Source organism: Entelurus aequoreus, linkage group LG04 (assembly GCF_033978785.1).
Source record: "Entelurus aequoreus isolate RoL-2023_Sb linkage group LG04, RoL_Eaeq_v1.1, whole genome shotgun sequence".
NCBI classification, from domain to species: domain Eukaryota; kingdom Metazoa; phylum Chordata; class Actinopteri; order Syngnathiformes; family Syngnathidae; genus Entelurus; species Entelurus aequoreus.
Genome location: NC_084734.1, coordinates 77,551,304 through 77,564,133, shown reverse-complemented (window position 1 = coordinate 77,564,133; position 12,830 = coordinate 77,551,304). Strand labels below are relative to the sequence as shown.

Below are 12,830 nucleotides of genomic sequence, written 5' to 3'. Positions count from 1 at the left end.
GTATTCCAGATTCCCCAACTAAGAAAAGAAGCGGTCTAATGTATGTATACTGAGATATGTACGTATGCTTCAGTAAAGAAAAACATTTTTGTACATAGGTTCATTAGTTTTTAAAATATCTTCCATATCTAAAAGCTAAATTGTACTCTCTTCATGCAGTCATTGTTTAAAAAGAGTCTCCCAAAGCCTATCTGGTGTTCACAGCTGCTTTCGTCCTCTTTTTTTATGAGGCTGGGCTGTAAAAAGGGTGTGTAAGTGGGTGACAAAAGCACTGAAACAGCAGAGGGAACATGGTCAGACACATGCTTGTTAATCTCCTGCTACTCTGGTCACTCGGCCATGACCTTTACACAACTGGATTTAAGGATGATGGTCTGAAGGTAAGCTCAAGGAAATGCAATTTGTAAAAAGTCTTTCTTAATCTATTTATGTTTTAGATCAAACATTTGCTCTGTGATCTTAAAAGTATGCACTGATGATGATTAATGTTTCATTTCAAGGGCCAATCCTGGAGTAACCAGAATTTATATTCCATCCCCCTGGATTTGGATGTAAGGCTGCAAAAACTTGATCTGTCCAATAATTTCATCAGACAGTTGCACACAATTGATTTGCTGTACTTGGAGCAGCTGGACTTAAGCAGCAACCAGCTGGAACTCATCTCTAAAGGGGCATTTGAAAACCTGGCTTTGCTTGAGGAGCTGAATTTGTCTGTGAATGCGCTGAACAACAACCTCGAGAGAAACAGCAAAAGTCTCCAATCTCTTGGTAGACTTAAGAGTTTGGACATATCAATGAACAGTTTGGGAGAAGAAGCGGTAAAACTGTACCTACTAAACAAATCTTCTCTCGAGAAACTTAAGATGACTGGGAATTATTTAACAACACTCACACACAAATTGTTCAAAGAGAGTCAAGATCTGAGGAGCATTACTATTGATGACAATCTGATATCAACAATTGATGGGGGAACGTTTGAACCGCTTCGAAAACTAGAGATCTTAAGCCTGGCCAAGAATAACCTTTGCCATATCTGTGATTTTAAATTGCCACAAGTTAAGTGTTTGAATCTAAGTAGAAATTCTATACAGTTCTTTGTTTCTGCGGCGGATAACCAAGTGTACAATCTTGAAGTTCTTGATCTTAGTCATAACAAACTACTTTATTTCCCAATTCTCCCCAAATTTAACCAACTAAAGTATCTCTATTTACATCATAACATGGTGGGCACCCTAACTTCAGAGGCATCAATGGTATCAGAGGTTAATTCTCTTTACAATGACATCGTAAGAAAAGGTAATGTCAGAATTACAAAAAACTATCTTCATTCCAACTGGAGACTAATGCCATTGATCTACATTGACCTTAGCTATAACCACTTTACATCTTTCCCTTTGGAGACTTTGAGCCTTCTCTTGAATTTGGAAGAGCTAAATTTCAGTTTTAACTGCGTGCAAAATCTCACATGGAATGTTCGGCATGACGGTGAATCTGGACACTATAGGCAACTTTATTTCCCTTCCTTAAAGTACCTGAACATGCAAAGTAATGGACTCGAATCGGTATCGCCGCTCTTTCTACAGGCGCTCACACAGGTTGAGACAATAAATCTTCAAGATAACTCAGTAAAGCCTTGTGCTCCCGTGAGCCAAATGCAGAGCTCTATATCACCGCAACTTAACTTAAACTCATCATGTGTTTCCTTTGGAAAATTGAGAACCCTCAAATATCTCAACCTTGTAGACAATGGCATAAATATTCTTCATGCAAACACTTTCCAGAAAACCTCTCTGATATCCCTCAACTTAGCTAGAAATGTCCATATGGTCATGCAGGTTGGTGCACTGGAGGGCGTGCAGGAAACGCTGCAGTCGTTGATGATGGGTGAAGTAAACATGAACAGTTCTGACATGTTGCTACCCTGCCTACCAGCACTAACACATCTGAATATATCCAACAACTATCTAACTGTCTTACCGAGCAATTTAACTTGCTCTCCTCTGAGAGAACTCAGCATAAAGAATAATAGTTTTTTGTCTTTAAACCAATCATTGATTAAAGCATTGTCAACACATCTTCAAGCTATGTATATTAGCGGGAACGACTTTAACTGTTGTGACGCCCAATGGTTGAAAATCCTTAATGAGTCCAGGATTAAGTTGCCTGACATCAGTCAAAGCACATGCTTTACAGGTAACACAAGAATTCAGATTGATGAGTTTTTGACAAGTTCTTCGCTTTATTGTTCCCCGCACAAAAAAGGGATTCACTCGGGACAAATTATTATAGTTGTTTTGTTTGTCATTATACTAATAACTGTCTTAATTATGTTTGCCAGAAAATTGTGTTGCACAAATAAATCACTTGTCGTGTAACAACACTGTACAGTCTGAGAGCCAATAAAAAAAGATGCATCAAAAAGTATGCTCTGTTTTGATTGACACCCATCCATTAATTTTCAACCACTTGTCCCTATTGAGGTCGCAGGGGGGCTGGGGCCTATCCTAGCTGCAGTCGGGCAGAAGGCAGGGTACACCCTGTACAAAACACTGTCACAGAAATATAAATGAAAAAATACCAGCTTATCTAAACACGAGCCGACTGATTATAAGAGGACCCCTTTTTTACACAAAATGCTGACACGTCAAAGACAAAAATGACAAAAAGACTTAAACAAGAATTTGCAATTCCAGTAGGAATGAGGATACGCATGAGTGGAACTGAAATACTTGAATGTCCAGGGTGTGTGGAGTGTGTGGATGTTGGAATAGTTTGAATCAGTTGAGAAATGTGGGATATGGAGAGGTTTGTATATTGCCTATCATTTTCATTAGAAGGAAATTCCTGGTAATTCCAAGTAATCTGAGAATTTTGGGAACCAGGAAACATGCTGGCTTGAATGTCCAGGGTGAGCGGAGTGTGTGGATGTTTGAACGGTTCAAATTGGATGACAAATGTGGGATATGCAGTCGATTGTGTATTTCCCATTAATTGTCAATGGCAGAAAATTACCTGAAATTTAGGGAAAACCGGGAATTTTGGGAAAGGGACAACATGTTTTGCGGTCGACATAAGTGAAGAACAGTGTGGGTTGATGATTGGAAGGTCAGAATCAGGTAAAAAATGGCACAAAATTTAGAGCATTTTGGGCATTGTGTAACTATGAATACATCCATTCGTTTCAACGGGAATTTCCTAAGAATTTGGGAAATGCGGAATTTTCGAAAAAGTAGGTGTCCTTGTCCTTGATATGAATGAATTGGTCTTGGAATTGTTCAAAACAGTTGAAAAATGTTGACGTAGTACCATAATATAAATGGGTATTTCGGAAAAAACTGTAATTTGTACGAAAAGAAAAATGGTAGTTTTGTTGTCCCAATTGGTATGTGGGCTTGTATTAAGCCTCAGGGAGTTGAACGCCCCTGCCTTACATAGTTCCGGGTCACCCTTGGGCAAGGTGTAGCACCCGAATGCCCCCCCCATCAGGGTTACGATACCCCCCATGAACTACACTAAAAGAGGATGCGTTACCCGGCCCGGAGGAAGCCCGGGGCCCTCCTCCGGAGCTAGGCCCGGAGGTAGGGCTCGTCAGCGAGCGCCTGGTGGCCGGGCTTGCCACGGAGCCCGGCCGGGCACAGCCCGAAGAAGCTACGTGGACACGCCATCTTCTCTGCCACGTGGGCCCACCACCCGCGGTCGGAACCAGTGGGGTCGGGTGCGCTGCCAAGTGGATGGCGGTGAAAGTGGAGGCTCCGGACGGACCAATTCGGGGCAGCAGAGGCTGACTTTCGGGACGTGGAACGTCTCTACGCTGGTGGGGAAGGAGCCTGAGCTGGTGCGAGAGGTGGAGCGCTACCGGTTGGATCTGGTGGGGCTTACCTCTACGCATAGCAAGGGCTCTGAAACCACACTCCTGGACAAGGGATGGACCTTGTTCACTTCTGGAGTTGCTCAGGGTGTGAGGGCACAGGCGGGTGTGGGGATACTCACGAGTCCCCGGCTGAGTGCCTGTACGTTGGAGTTCACCCCAGTGGACAAGAGGGTCGCCTCCCTTCGCCTTAGGGTTGGAGGGGGGAAAACTCTGACTGTTGTTTGTGCATACGCACCAAACAGGAGTTCAGAGTATTCAGCCTTCTTGGATACCTTGCATGGAGTCCTGTATGGGGCGCCGGCAGGGGATTCCATAGTCTTGCTGGGGGACTTCAACGCGCACGTGGGCAATGACAGTGATACTTGGACTGGCGTGATTGGGAGGAACGGTCTCCCTGATCTGAACCTGAGTGGTGGATTGTTATTGGACTTCTGTGCTAGTCACGGACTTGCGATAACAAACACCATGTTCAAGCATAAGGATGCTCATAGGTGTACCTGGTACCAGAGCACCCTAGGCCAAAGATCAATGATCGATTTTGTAATCGTATCAGCTGATCTGAGGCCGTATGTTTTGGACACTCGGGTGAAGAGAGGGGCTGAACTGTCAACTGATCACCATCTGGTGGTGAGTTGGGTTAGATGGCGGGGGAAACCTCTGGACAGACCTGGCAAACCCAAGCGTGTAGTGCGGGTGAACTGGGAACGTTTGGAGGAGTCCTCTGTCCGGAAGGACTTCAACTCCCACCTCCGGCGGGACTTCTCTGCCATCCCTGTGGAGGTTGGGGACATTGAACAGGAATGGGCAATGTTCAAAGCCTCTATTGCTAAAGCTGCAGATGCGAGCTGTGGCCAGAAGGTCTTAGGTGCCTCAAGGGGCGGTAACCCTCGAACACCCTGGTGGACAGTGGTGGTCAGGGAAGCCGTCCGACTGAAGAAGGAGTCCTACCGGGGTATGTTATCCCAGGGGACTCCGGAGGCAGTTGCAAGGTACCGGCGGGCCCGAAGGGCAGCGGCCGTGGCTGTGGACGAGGCTAAGCAGAGGGTGTGGGAGCAGTTCGGGGAATCCATGGAGAAGGACTATCGGGCGGCACCAAAGCTGTTCTGGAAGACCATACGGCACCTCAGGAGGGGGAAGCAGGGAACCATCCAAGCTGTGTACGGCAAGGATGGGACTTTGCTGACTTCAAGTGAGGAAGTCGTGGGGCGTTGGAAAGAGCACTTTGAGGAACTCCTGAACCCAAATACATCAGACACACCCTCCCTGATAGGAGCAGGGCCTGAGGATGATGGGGGATCGACGTTGATCTCTCGGAGTGAAGTCACTGAGGTAGTTAGACAACTCCACAGTGGCAAAGCTCCGGGGGTTGACGAGATCCGTCCAGAAATGCTGAAGGCTCTGGGTGTTGATGGGCTGTCTTGGTTGATACGCCTTTTCAACATTGCGTGGAAGTCTGGGACAGTGCCGAGGGAGTGGCAGACTGGGGTGGTGGTTCCCCTTTTCAAAAAGGGGGACCAGAGGGTGTGTGCTAATTACAGGGGTATCACACTACTCAGCCTCCCTGGGAAAGTTTACGCCAAGGTACTGGAAAGGAGGGTCCGGCCGATAGTCGAACCTCAGATTCAAGAGGAGCAATGTGGATTCCGTCCTGGTCGTGGAACAACTGACCAACTCTTTACGCTTGCGGGAATCCTGGAGAGGGCCTGGGAGTATGCCTATCCAGTCTACATGTGTTTTGTGGATTTGGAGAAGGCGTATGACCGCGTCCCTCGGGAGATCTTGTGGGAGGTGCTGAGGGAGTACGGAGTGAGGGGAACCCTGTTGAGGGCCATCCAATCTCTGTACAACCAAAGCGAGAGTTGTGTCCGGGTGCTTGGATGTAAGTCGGATCCGTTTCCAGTGGGGGTTGGTCTCCGCCAGGGCTGCGCTCTGTCACCTATCCTGTTTGTGATTTTCATGGACAGGATTTCTAGGCGGGGTCGTGGCCATGGCGGAGAGGGTATACGTCTCGGGGGGCTAAAGGTTGCGTCACTGCTGTTTGCAGATGATGTGGTCCTGATGGCACCTTCGGTTCGTGACCTTCAGCTCTCACTGGATCGGTTCGCAGCCGAGTGTTCAGCGGCTGGAATGAGGATCAGCATCTCCAAATCTGAGGCCATGGTTCTCAGCAGGAAACCGATGGTTTGTACAGTCCGGGTAGGGGACAGGACTCTGTCCCAGGTGGAGGAGTTTAAGTATCTCTGGGTCTTGTTCACGAGTGAGGGAAAGATGGAGAAGGAAATCAGCCGGAGAATCGGAGCAGCTGGGGCAGTATTGCAGTCTCTCTGCCGCACTGTTGTGACGAAACGGGAGCTGAGCCAGAAGGCAAAGCTCTCGGTCTACCGAGCTATCTACATTCCTACTCTCACCTATGGTCATGAAGTGTGGGTAATGACCGAAAGAATAAGATCGCGGATACAAGCGGCCGAAATGAGTTTCCTCAGAAGGGTGGCTGGCATCTCCCTTAGAGATAGGGTGAGAAGTGCAGTCACCCGAGAGAGACTCGGAGTAGAGCCGCTGCTCCTTCGCTTGGAAAGGAGCCAGCTTAGGTGGTTCGGGCATCTCGTGCGGATGCCTCACGAGCGTCTCCCTAGGGAGGTCCTCGTTGCACGTCCCACTGGGAGGAGGCCCCGCGGCAGACCAAGGACCAGATGGGGGGATTACATCTCCTCTCTGGCCTGGGAACGCTTCGGGATTCCCCAGGAGGAAGTCGCAAATGTTGCTCTGGAGAGGGAAGTCTGGGGGTCTTTGCTGGAGCTGCTGTCCCCGCGACCCGATTCCGGATAAGCGGTTGAAGATGGATGGATGGATGGAATTAAGAAGAATGTTTTAAAGGTGGAATGGTCGAAAACGGTTTGAAAATACGCACTGTGAAATTTTCCAAGAAGAGGTGAAAATAGGGCTTTGGAAAAACGGGAATTCTAGAAATTACTGGAATTTATTTTAACTTTAATGGTAGTTTGATTGTCCGCGGTGAGTGGAGTGTGTGGACAGCGGAACATTTCAAATCGGTTGAGATATGTGGAAATTGTGTAAGTTCGAAAAATGACCCGGAAAACCGAAATTTCTGAGTAATCTAGGTTATTTTTTTGGAGTTGGGGGAGCTCACGATTCCCGGTCGAGCCGAACGTACTCGAAAGGTTCCGTTCAGATGAAAACTGTGGTGCGATTAACGCACACATGTCCATTTTGACCCTCAGGAGTGCCGTAGCTGGGGGAACTTGGCTGTAGTTCAATTGTTATTAATGAGCCACAAGCGAGCAGAAATTTAAAAAAGAAAGTCATCTACCTTATGGAAATATCAGGTTTAAAACCATGGCTAGTTGTTCTCCTGACAAGAAAGAGGCGACATCCCTGCAGCAACCGCCTGCTGCGCGCCTTTTTCAGGTGGGTGGTGCTTCACTTCTGTGTTCAGATTACGGTTAAGGTGCATAACATAACATTTAGATTGTTACTGTGACTGATTTAGTAAGTAAGATGACATAATAGTTCAACAGAAATGAAAGACGGTCGGCAGGAAGTCGAAAGGAAAATGTTGTATTGCAAACAGTCGGTCCAACATCAAAACATGTCAAGACACTTTCTCAAACCAATCACACACTTTTCCGGCTTCAAAATAAAAGTGCTATGCTATACATCCGATTGAACTGAATTAAAAAAATGAAAATGTCTTACATTACAATCATGCTTTGTCACCTGGGGTGGGCCCCGGTACGAAATGGCGTTAACATTTGTTGGCGATAACAGCGGCATCATCATCCTCGACGTCTGCTCCAGGTAAAAAGACTACTGTATAATACGTTACTTTTGTCTATCGATATTTATAATAATCATCTTGGTTCCTCGTACTGTACTATGTAATGTTAATGCAAAGTTTTTGCATCACTTTCATTTGTAGTTTAATACTTTTGAAAAAAAAAAAAATTCTGGCTGGCTGAAATATTGTGCAAATTATTTTATAACATGTTCTGGTTGAGTCCTCAATTACAAAATGATTAGCAGCCTGAATATTACAAAATGTATTAATTATAGAGAAGGTTAAAACATTGCCATGCAGCAATATGAAGACCATTAACTTGTACAACATGTAATGTACAGACTATACTACCACCATGAGTGACGGTAGGCTTGGTGTTCCTGGGATTAAATGCCTCACATTTTCTCCTCCAAACATATTGCTGGGTATTGTGGCCAAACAGCTAAATGTTTGTTTCATCTAACCACAGAATTTTCCTCCAGAAGGTCTTATCTTTGTCCATGTGATGTCAGATGAAACCAAAATTGAGCTGTTTGGCCACAATACCCAGCAATATGTTTGGAGGAGAAAATGCGAGGAACACCAACTCCTACCGTCAAGCATGGTGGTGGTAGTATTATGCTCTAGGCCTGTTTTTCTGCCAATGGAACTGGTGCTTTACAGAGAGTAAATGGGACAATGAAAAAGGAGGATTACCTCCAAATTTTTCAGGACAACCTAAAATAAGCCCGGAGGTTGGGTTTTGGGTGCAGTTGGGTGTTCCAACAGGACAATGACCCCAAACACATGTCAAAAGTGGTAAAGGAATGGCTAAATCAGGCTAGAATTAAGGTTTAAGAATGGCCTTCCCAAAGTCCTGACTTAAACCCCATTGAGAACATGTAGACTATGCCGAAGAAACAAGTCCATGTCAAAAAAACAACAAATTTAGCTGAACTGCACCAATTTTGTCAAGAGGAGTGGTCAAAAATTCAACCAGAAGCTTGTGGATGGCTACCAAAAGCGCCTTATTGCAGTGAAACTTGCCAAGGGACATGTAACCAAATATTAACATTGCTGTATGTATACTTTTGACTCAGCATTTGGTCACATTTTCAGTAGACCCATAATAAATTCATAAAAAAACCAAACTTCATGAATGTTTTTTGTGACCAACAAGTGTGTGCTCCAATCACTTTATCACAAAAAAATAAGAGTTGTAAGAAGTATTGGAAACTCAAGACAGCCATGACATTAAGTTATAAATGATAATGATAAATATACACTGCACCAATTTTGTCAAGAGGAGTGGTCAAAAATACAAGCAGAAGCTTCTTTACGAGTGTATGTAAACTTTTGACCACGACTGTGTGAATGTTGTCTGTCTATCTGTGTTGGCCCTGCGATGAGGTGGCGACACATATACATATATACACACACACACACACACACATACATGTATGTATATATATATATATATATATATATATATATATATATATATATATATATATATATATATATATACACATATATATATATACATATATAAATATATAGATGTATCTATCTATCGATATATATATATACACATACAAATATCTTCATACAAATATACAGACGTATATCTTTATATACATACATATGTATATATACGTACATATATAAACACATATTTGTATACATATATATAAATGTACATATATATATATATATGTATATATATATATATATATATATATATATATATATATATATATATATATATATATATATATACACACATACATATATACATATAAATGCATATATATATATATATATATATATATATATATATATATATATATATATATATATATATATATATATACTTACATATACGTGTATATATACACGTGTACACACATATATACATATAAACCTACATGCATTTATATGATATATATGTGATATCTCAATAAATTGGCTTTTAATAATAATATTTATGGATTAGATTTATATAGCACTTTTGTAGACACTGAAAGCGCTTCACAGGAAAGTGAGAACCCATCATTCATTCACTCCACATTCACACATTGATGGTGGTACGCTACATTTGTGGCCACACCTGCCCTGGGGTAGACTGACGATTTTAAAGTGTTTGAAGGGTGTTACTAAACAACATTTGAATATGAGGCGTCGTTAACGCTTAATATGAAATGTTATTTTCAAAAAAATATTTGTATAGTTAAGAGTTTATGATAGTATAAATTATGATAGTTTGACTCTGGAACTGAGTATCTCCATTTCTCATTCACACTCAAAATATATTAACAGTTGCAGTTTAATGCACACAATAGTACTTACTGTACATACTACTGTGTCAGCTGGACCTGATATAGTCATCATAATCCAGAATCAATTGCAGCGATTTGGGGATCTTTCCTCAGCATATACAGTACAAGATTACTGTAGGCCTGTAAAAAAAGAATAATACCTGATTACACCACGTTGATGTATGCCACCTAAAAATGCTCAGTCTTAAATAAACATTGCCTTCTTATACTAAGACATAATGGAATGCATTTATAATGGTTTTAACCATTTTTGGGGGAAATTTTTAAAACATTTAAATGTATTGGAGAATGCTTTATTGTGTCAACGATACAGACATTATGTTTGAAATGTTACTTCTTCTCACTGCAACTACACAAGTTTCCCCCTTCTGGCCATTATATAGAATGACACTTAGGCACTTAAATGTAGATTATGTCCAATATGTAACAAAGACAAAAAAATAAGCCAGTAAATTAATATTATCTGTGACTAATTGTAAATAAATGGAAATAATAGCAACGGTGCTCCTAAACAAGTCCAGACAATGAACTAAATAAACCAACTACCAATATTACAATCCACTTTTTATATTTGGTGAGAGATGGGTTGAAGTAAAATAAATTAAAGCTGTTTCTCCAGATTTCTTTATCAACATTGTCAGAGCACAAATGATACACTTGTGGTAAGCAACCGTGCTCTTGAGCTTGTAGACACATGCTTTTCATTTAAAAAGTGATATTCAATCTGTTGTGTTAATTCCCGTATTAATGACCGGAAAATGCCAGTATGCGCTTGAGAAACTGTCCCACCCAATGTCTTGGTGCTTGACAAGTCTGTGCAAAGAGAACAGGAAAGGGTGATATGTTGGTGTAAAATAATGAGCAGATAAGGATCAAATTGTATTGCTTCTTCTGTGGTGTTGATTAATGGTGGCTGGCATTTGAAGATATATTAGCCCGTTTACTAGTACTGATAAACCAGTGAGGACTTGTCATCCATGTCTAAAAAGACATAGCTAAACGGTCCTGCATTTAGGGTTTATTTCGTCTCTAAGGTACTGTTTTTTGGAGATAAAGTAAGGGTGTATTTTGCTGCTGCTCAACCACGCTGAGTTGACAATAACTACAGGTACTGTAGATTAAAGACACGCCCTTTCACAAGAACCATCTTTTTGGAAAAACATTTTTAAAACAAAATTAATGCTTGGCAGATGAGGATTAAGGGGGGGCAACAGCCTGTCGCTAGACATACGTATAAAACGACCCAATTGTTTTAAGGGTGGATCATCTTATTTTAGCTCTTTCTTTCATTTATTAAGGTCACTTATTGTCTTACAAGTTTAGTGAGGTCACTGAAGAATATACTAACAAGAAAGATATATTAATATAAATAGTTTTTGGCTTGAAGATACGGTGGGGGAAATAAGGATGGATATGTATGGTATCTCTCCTGTTGAATTTGCAAGTTCGCCCTCTTACAGAGATACAAATGTTTCAGAATACAGGGTTTTTCCAAAAAGAATGAACCGATTTCATTGTACAATATTTCACAATATTTCAACAATCCAGCCAAGTCACAAGTATTCTACTTACAATCAACTTTTATTTTCTGTCTTACAAGTGTTTAATGGGGCAGCACGGTGGCAGAGGGGTTAGTGCGTCTGCCTCACAATACGAAGGTCCTGTGTAGTCGTGAGTTCAATCCCGGCCTCGGGATCTTTCTGTGTGGAGTTTGCATGTCCTCCCCGTGACTGCGTGGGTTCCCTCCGGGTACTCCGGCTTCCTCCCACCTCCAAAGACATGCACCTGGGGATAGGTTGATTGGCAACACTAAATTGGCCCTACTGTGTGAATGTGTGTGAATGTTGTCTGTCTATCTGTGTTGGCTCTGCGATGAGATGGCGACTTGTCCAGGGTGTACCCCGCCTTCCGCCCGATTGTAGCTGAGATAGGCTCCAGCACCCCCCGCGACCCCGAAGGGAATAAGCGGTAGAAAATGGATGGATGGAAGTGTTTAATGATGGCCAACACATGCAGCACAGGCAACATCAGTACGATAAGAGAATTCTCTCAACTCCCTATTTTTTAATAACCCAGTCTGTAATTAAGGTAGGATTCAGGGTTTCTCCCAAATTGCCACTATATACAGTATATCTGGCTTTGTGGGGCGTGGCTAGGAGCCTTGAAGGGGCGTGGTCAATATGACAATCATATTTATTACGTCATGATTAATTTGATTGGCAGTGATGCATATATTTTATTTAAAAAGGCTAAACAATGTTTTACATATATTTAAAAACAAATCTGTGTTATTATTTATTAGTAAAAACATAGTTATTGTATTGTTTTTGCTCTCATTTTTAATTGTTGCTGCTATTGTAAAAGGTAACAAAGGCTACACTATTTTCTGCCCTCCAGGAATGTTGGATTTTAGATTGCCAAATATGTAAACAGTCTTTTAAATTACAGATTTAAAAGAAATCTTGAGGTGGTTTAGTGATATTCTTCACATGAATTTACAGTAAAACCAAAGCACATTAAGGAAAGTACATTATATATACACATGATGTGCACATACATGTAAGAATCACATTAAATTAATGATACAGTTTGGAATAAACTGGGAAAAAAAGCAATACCGTTATTCAGGATGAAGGTTGGCTCTCATGCTGCTAACTTATTGCTAACATACTCTATAATAGACCAGCTCATTGACATGCTAACGAGAATTGGCAGGACCAATCACAGGGCACATAGACAATTATTCACACTCACATTTATACCTATAGACAATTTACAGTCTCCAATTAACCAAGTCCTTCTCAAATAATGGGGCGGACCCCATTGGGGGGCGCGGTGCGATATA

At 42.1% G+C, this 12,830-nt stretch overlaps 1 protein-coding gene across 1 annotated transcript; it reads left to right on the top strand.

Annotated features, from left to right (window-relative positions):
• The first annotated feature begins 285 nt into the window (after nucleotides 1-285).
• On the top strand, nucleotides 286-2,375 carry LOC133648007 (transforming growth factor beta activator LRRC32-like). Its single transcript, XM_062043775.1, has 2 exons — nucleotides 286-380; nucleotides 501-2,375. Exons 1-2 carry the CDS (start codon nucleotides 291-293, stop codon nucleotides 2,373-2,375), a joined length of 1,965 nt encoding a protein of 654 aa, XP_061899759.1. The 5' UTR covers nucleotides 286-290.
• Nucleotides 2,376-12,830: the final 10,455 nt, after the last annotated feature.